Raw genomic sequence first — 7702 nt, 5'->3', positions numbered from 1 at the left:
TGATTTGCTTTCTTCAGCACTCTCTGGTTGCTGGGTGCTAAAACAAACCAAAGCTCTGTTTACAAAGTCTACTATTACAATACTCCCACCAAATATTTGTCAAAAGTCAGTCCATGCAAAACTATAAATGCATTAATCACAGGTGTGGAACTGCTATAGTAGGTAGCTCTTTGGCGTGCTTCTCCACTCTGAGTATATAATTCAGGTAAGAGCTTTGGAACAGCTACTACATTTTTACTATTTTTATATAAGATTTCCAAAACCATTAAAACTAAAGTAGAGCTCTCAAAACATTGTTGTTTTAAATTTATGGATTGACAGTAACATTAAGAAAGGATGATAAACATCATGAAGATTGCTAATTTCTAGAAGCTGTATTACAAAGACTTTGTGTAACTGTTAGGAGGATATGGACTTTATAAAATCAAGTGATGAGTACTAAAGAAGAATCAATTAAAACTAAGGTTAACGTTTCAATGGATTAATAGATTTGCAAATGTAATACAGGTCTGTTTAAATTCTTATATTAAAAATTGTTTAAAAAATTACATTTCGCTATTTTGAGATTACTTTACTCATTTAGAGAGCTTTTAGTGTTTTAAACTATTTGACTGCTGTTAACAGAACACAGAAGTAACTGATTTATTACACCAATTACCAGATTGTTGATTCTAATTTATTGATAATCAACTGTTCTACATTGAAACAATACTAATGATATTCTAATAGTGGTTTCACCTTGTACGCTTTTTAATTTCAAGTTAATATCTGATTGATTAGTTCTTTCCCCATGCATTGCAAAATCATTAAAATACTACAAGTAATTTTTTAATTGTGTTCAGGGGCTGATACAAGCAAGAACCAGAAGCAAGCTAAGAAAGCCATGGCAGCAGGTGTGATCAAGAACATGTCAGATTTTAGACTAGTTCCTACTTTTCAGCTTCCCATCCTAAATCTCACTGTTTATCAGGACATGGATTTCCAGGAAACATCTGAGGAAGAGGAAGAATTGGAAGATGACAATGAAGAACGAGAACCAGGATCTGTCACCAAATGCATTGAAAGTGAAAACTGGACTGCTGCATGTCAGTCATTCAATCCTGTAGCAAACAGCACTGACACCACATCGCAGCTACTAAGGTTTACCGAGTTCATCAACAATGATATCCAGAAGTACTTTGGCAGAAGAAACAAAGATGATGATCCTGATGCTTGCAATATTTACGAAGACAGGTTTTCTTCTGGTAAATCAGGCAGAGAGCTGTACTATGCAGATCTAATAAGAATTGCACAAGACGGAGATCAAGAAGAGGAGGAACCTCATGTGCCTTTAACACTTTCCAGAGAAATAGACATTCAGACGTTGAAATTAATCTGTGACAGAGAAAGCATTAAAAAATTAGGACCCTTGGCAGAACTTTTTGAATATGGTTTGCACAAGTACATGAAACAAACCATTTTGAACAGGAGAGATAGCAAAAGACAAAAACTGGATAGAAAGTATGCCAATATAATCCCAATGCACAGACGAAGGCTTCCTTTGTCTTTTTGGAGGGAGCCCGTTTCTCCCATTCCAGGCTGCATCCTTCATACCGGCACACCTGACTTCAGTGATCTTTTAGCTAACTGGACTTCAGAATCAAATGGACAAGAACTTCAGCAAGTTGGTCGAGAAATCTCAACTGAAATAAATAGACAGTCACTGGAATCAGAATCTTATCAGGTTGTATAATGCAAATAGTGTTTCTCAATAAATCTGCTATTAACCTTTTAAATACTGAGTCATACTGCCATCCTTTAAGATCTTAAACATACACAAAGCTATCAAAATACTTCCTAAAATAATGTTTGTTTTTGCTAATGTGCAAACTAATTGTAGATTTTGTTTGCAAGAATTTATCAAATGCATGTTTTAAAAATACATACTTTTGACATTGTAGAAAATTTGAGATTATTTCATTGAAATTTCTCTAAGATCAGCTTTGACATTTTAGGTTTCAAATTTTGCAAATCTTGCTTTATGTTTTATATATTCATATCTTGACAAAAGTATGGAATTATAAGTGTTAATGTGACACATTTATTTTGCTGATGTGTAATCACATGTAGTATTACATTTAATAAAACACTAATCATAATTGGGGTATCTTTCGGCAATCTGTTTGTATGTATAGATATAGCTAATTATTTGGTTTATTTTGTAATTATATCACATTTTTAAATTGCTATCCTTTTTTCAGTATTGTAGAGCTCTAATCATTTGGTGGAATCTGTCATAGTAAATGTAGAAATAATGGAGCACAGAAAATACTGGAAACAGCAGATCAGCAGTATCTGTCGACAGAACATAAATTGATCTTTCGGGTTCCTTGGAACTGGGACCGGGATTTTCCGGCCCTGTTGTGGATGGGACCCTCCGTGGGCAAGGTGGCGCCCCAGCCAGAAGTCCATTGACTTGCGGGGGGACCAGAAGATCACGGCAGCGGGCAGGTGCGGAAAATTCCGCCGTGGGTTTAATACCTGAGACCTTATTGTTTCAGACTTCCTGCATTTGCAGAATTTTGTTTTTGGTACATCTATTCCTTTTTAAAATTATTTTACATTATTTTAAATTTACATTCTTATCTAAATATCAGATCAAACGCAAGGTACTTTGGGGTTAATTTGACCAAAGGGTGAGAACAAATGGGTGCAGTGCTCCTAAAATGAGCCTATTTGAAAGTCTGGATTTTGCCCACAATTGTGGTCCTATTTGCTAATTATCATAATTTTAGCTTGCCTTTAATTGCTAAACCAGAAACCTGCAGGTTAGCATTCAAGTGCTGACTAAATGCAATTTTCACAGAGCAGTATATGTGAGATCCTCCAAATGGGTGCGGAATGTGCTGGCTGACACAAAGCGACACAATTTAAGATGGTCATTGGCTGACGAAGAGGTTGCAAAGGTTCCCAGATGCAGCACTGGCATTCCTGGTGGAGGAGGTTCAAAGGAGGAGGGATGTCCTGAACCAATGGGGTGAGAAGGGCACCACCTCCTCCTCCAGCAGCTGTTGCTTCTCTGCCTGGCCTCGTCCTCCTCCCACTCCTGTAGCAAGATACCCATGAACAAGAAGTTGCTTTCTCCAAGTGGAGTAACACAGTACATGCTCTTTATAGGTGAAGACCTCAGAAAATTTGCAAAACAAGCATTGGTAAAGTCTTAACATAGTGTCCCACTTTGATGTGTTTCTGAGGTCTTCTTCCCAGTTGCAATAAATTTGAAATGGTTAATATCCCTTTAAGTGGTGCTTGAAATTGATATGAATGCCATGTTTACTCCCAAACAGTTGGTCATTGTTCAGAAAGGGCATTATGAAAAGTCCTAGCCGTCAAAGCTGTGCAACATATGTAACGAGTACGGGCAGGTATTTGACAATCAGCTACTTATTGAGTCTCCAGTCAGCCATTTCTGGTAGTGTCTCAAATCCTTTACCGAGATGGCATCTTGTACTAAATGTGAGCTAAACCGTCATTTCAGTTCAAGGTTCCAGTTTAGATGATCATTAGTGCCTGAATGCACTGCTGAAAATCAACCACCTTTTTGCTTTAAGCAATTATAGCAGCATAATTGTTGACTGCAATAATTCAGTGCGATTTACCAATTTGATTAGGCAGTGCAAGGTATTCGGGCATTTCAAAAGTTATGCACTTTAGCTCTTCAATATTCTTTTTTCTTTAATGAAGGCATGGTTGAATAATATATTTTATGAAGCATTTAAGATCTTTTTTAAAAATGATATTTTAACATCCAGATGCAATGTGAATTTCTGGAAATGCAGTGATTGAAAACAATGGCTATTTAATAGAGAATATAAGTTTATTTAAATGGAAAACAACTCCTCAATTTGCAAATCCAAACCTTTTGTTATGAAACAGGAAAGACTTGATAATGACACTGATTACTTGAACAATTACACCTTGTTTATACAATATTATTTAGACATCTTCAGTCTGTCTCAAATGCTTAATAAACTCCAATCTGGAAATGACAAAAGATTTTACGATGGAAGGATCAATGAGTCATTTTTATTTTAATCTAGACACATGCTGTTTAAATACATGTTATTTATATAGAATAATGGTTCATCAGGGGTTGATTACCTAAGTGTATGTGATGGTTCTAGGCTAGTTTATGACATTCAGGCATCAGTGAGGGATTGCACGCACACACACGCACATAACCTGTTTTGATCAAATGCTACTGTAATTATTTTGGTGATTTGAAACATTTTACTGATTTATGTTGCATAAATAGTGAGACCATTTTACAAAAAAATGGTTGCAATGTTACTTATTATGAACTTTTCCTGTTCCTGATTGAAGTATCATCAAACTTAGGAAAGAGGGCATGCACAGTGTATTATAGCCACGGCGCTTTGTCCCAAGTTGTTTGGTTCCTCACTCAGTTGAGTTTCCTCTCTGAACTGGTTTCATCTTGTAAAGACACCATGCAGAAGCCACTGTGTGGGAGAGGGGGAAACATGATGGATGGCCACCTTGTTGCTCTTATACATTTGCCTGCAACTGACCAAATCCAACATTGATATCGGCCTGGTAATAGACTGCAGGTCCCAATTTCTTGGTTATGTAAGGGCAAGATGGGTATGTCATCTGGTAGGAAATAAAAAGTTGTTTTTTGAGTTATTGACAAAATCATGGGCAAGACTACAGTTCAACTTTTATCTATCATTCCTTATTTAAGGATAAGTTTTCTCAGAGACATATATTAACATAAACCTATGAGAAAACAAGCTCAGTTTTGGTTCTTGAGCAGAAGAAATATGGAATTGGCAGCAGATATTGCAAATGGAATGTTTAGGCACTTTCAGGAACTAGTTGAGTGTTATTTAAATACCCCATGAACACTATGCACAACTTTTACCCAATTGATCTTCCATTCTGTGGAGAGAGAGAAACCGAGTTGACATTTCAATTCAAATATGACTCTTCAGAATATTCCAAAGTTCCAAACAAGAGTCATTTGCGACTCAAAACTTTCTCTCTTCACAGATGCTGAGTTTTTCCAGCACTTTGTTTTTATTTCAGGTTTCCAGCATTCATGGTATTTTGCATTTATTATCTTTCATTCCACTGCTGTTCTTTCTTTTAGTAGGCCACTTTCAAAATGGAAACCAAAACTTTGTACATGGCTGTGATTGTCACAAATGTGCATATGTGAACTGGGCATGTCCTAACCTAGCAATAATGTGACAAGATGACGTGGAACATGCTTGGAAACAGGCCTAGTAGTTAATATGCTATATAGCATTGCATAACCAAATCAAAAGAATAGCAGTGGAGAAAGTAAAGATACCATTTTATGGTGCTATAGTCAGAACCCACCATCAATTCTAGATCCAGTTTTGGTCACCCAGAAACTTGGCAGAATTTCAATCTCTAAAGGGGAGAACCATGAGGATGATTTTGGTGTCAGGGTCTGAGTTAAGAAGAAACACTGGTGAAACTTAGATTTTTCAGCCTGGAAAAGCAGCAGCTAAAAGATGATCTTAAAGAGGTATATAAGATTGTTATAGGAATGAAAAATGTTTATCTGGCATACTTAAATTAAACTATGGCAGTTCATTCGGGTTCATGCATTCAATCATTAGGGCAGATATCAGAAAATTCATTTTCAGACACAGTGCAATTAGCACGTCAAATATACTTCTAGATAGAACCATGATAAAAAACCTGGAATCATTTAAAAACAATTGAATGCTGCAATGAGGTAGTTAGGTCATCCCTGCATGGATGAATCAAGATGAGCTGAATAGCAATCCTCATCATAGTTATCTTCTGATCTATGCATGCAGACGAGATCTGCACCATGCTTAGCAGGTAGATATGGGAATGCATTCCAACAGCAGCTCAGGAACCCACTATCAGAAGTCACAAGGTTACATCATTTATGTTAGCGAGCAGCTGCAGAATTAAAATATATTTCTTGATACAATTCATTTTGTGCTTTTTGTTCTTGGAGACAAGCCGAAAAGTACCTCCTTCTACACTTTTAACATCTATTATTTACTTTTCCTAACACTGCCTCAAACATATGGCATGATCCCATATGGCATGATCTGTCCAGTTCCTATTTGAGCCTCACCTGGGAAATAATCACCAATTAAAGAGTTTTTAATCCCTTAATTACAAATGTTCTGCAGAATCTAAATAGTTTGTGCACATTTTGTGGATCCACTGATGCATTTTTGGTATAATTTGTTAAAACAATTTGTTTCACAATTTATTTCAAACTTTTAGGGTTACAGTGAATAATTTCTAAAATGTAAACCATTTCAGGTGACTATCGTAATGGAGATCATAACTCTTTTGCTCAAATCTCAAGGTACGATTGGGTTCACTTTTCATTAACAGGTCCAGGTGCAGCACTAAGCACGACTGAAAGGGTAAATTTTATTACATTTTATCTTGTGTTCGCAATATAGGACCCACCATTATCCCATAGAACAGGGTTAAAAAAAACTGTAGCAAAGCAGATATTCAATTTCAGACATCATAACTATTTAAATCGCTGAGATCAAACAAGCTTTGTATGGTTTATTCATTAGCTTCAGTCAAAGCAAGATACTCTTACATGTCATATATGTTACCTGCTAAAGTCGTACTTTCCTTTGCAAAAAGGCAACACCACTGGAAAGAAAAAAAGTGGCTTATATTAACCATCCGTTATACCACAGATTCCCTTGCAAGCTGTCAATTAAAATCTACCACACCTCCAAAAGCCTCAAACCTTTCCCCAGGCTAGCTTTTAGACATGGATGTATAAAGCTCAATGCATATTATAAATTCTATTGTATCACAGAAGTACAAATTTATTGGCGTCCAGGTTCTTAGATGTACCACTGCTGTGCAAATAGTTATCCAAAGGAGTCTGCTTCTCCCAAAAGGAAGGTCTCTTCACTCTTTCATTCTTCACAGGTTTATTCTATTGCCTATAATTATTTTGGCTCAGAGTAATAGGGAAAAACCAACCAATATTTTCCCCTTATATCAAAAGGTCAAGTTCAAGTGTTTGCAAGATGGGAGGATTGAGGTCACACTACATTTTCACACCTTTAATTGGCCTAGATCTTCTGTTCAGCAGCAATTTATCCTATAAAATATGGTAATTATAATGGACATCATTGCATGGAAACTGAATCCCAAACACTGGGATTCATTCTTTTTGGCATTTAATAATTAATTACCTGAAAGGTAAAAAGTAATGAACATCATACAAGTCATTACCTGATGCTGTGCAGCAAACTGCTACAAGTAGTTTAGGACTATTTAGCCTACTGAAAATATATAAATTATCTTTGTCTAGGTAGCACATTCATGGTATTTTAAAATAAACCATAAGCAAAACTATTGTTCTCAGCATTGTTCAGTAAATTAACACAAGGCACATACTATTGCATTTATTAGGTCAGGTTGCTTTAACTTATATTTTTATATTTTTCTTTTGAATTATTGAAACAGCTTGGTTGCCCCTAATTGCCATAATAATGTACGCATTTATGTATGCAAAACAGGCATTTTTCCACTGTGTAAAGATTAACATTTATGTCTGTAAGATAGATTTTGGCATAAATCCACTGCTCACTCAAAATAAGCAAATCAGTCACTAAACTTTGTAACAGCAGCATGTTTATAAGAACAGCAA

General features: G+C 36.0%; 1 protein-coding gene across 1 annotated transcript; it reads left to right on the top strand.

The window, feature by feature from the left end:
- The first annotated feature begins 856 nt into the window (after positions 1 to 856).
- Positions 857 to 1952, top strand: percc1 (proline and glutamate rich with coiled coil 1). The gene has a single exon (XM_078559288.1). It carries the CDS (start codon positions 884 to 886, stop codon positions 1730 to 1732), a length of 849 nt encoding a protein of 282 aa, XP_078415414.1. The 5' UTR covers positions 857 to 883; the 3' UTR covers positions 1733 to 1952.
- The last annotated feature ends 5750 nt before the right edge of the window (positions 1953 to 7702 follow it).

Source organism: Cetorhinus maximus, chromosome 15 (assembly GCF_964194155.1).
Source record: "Cetorhinus maximus chromosome 15, sCetMax3.hap1.1, whole genome shotgun sequence".
Classification (NCBI taxonomy): Eukaryota; Metazoa; Chordata; class Chondrichthyes; order Lamniformes; family Cetorhinidae; genus Cetorhinus; species Cetorhinus maximus.
This window is presented reverse-complemented; position numbering and strand designations above follow the sequence as displayed.

Excerpts from the sequence above, each read along its gene's own strand:
- percc1 (XM_078559288.1), top strand. The coding sequence starts at position 884 with ATGGCAGCAGGTGTGATCAAGAACATGTCAGATTTTAGACTAGTTCCT.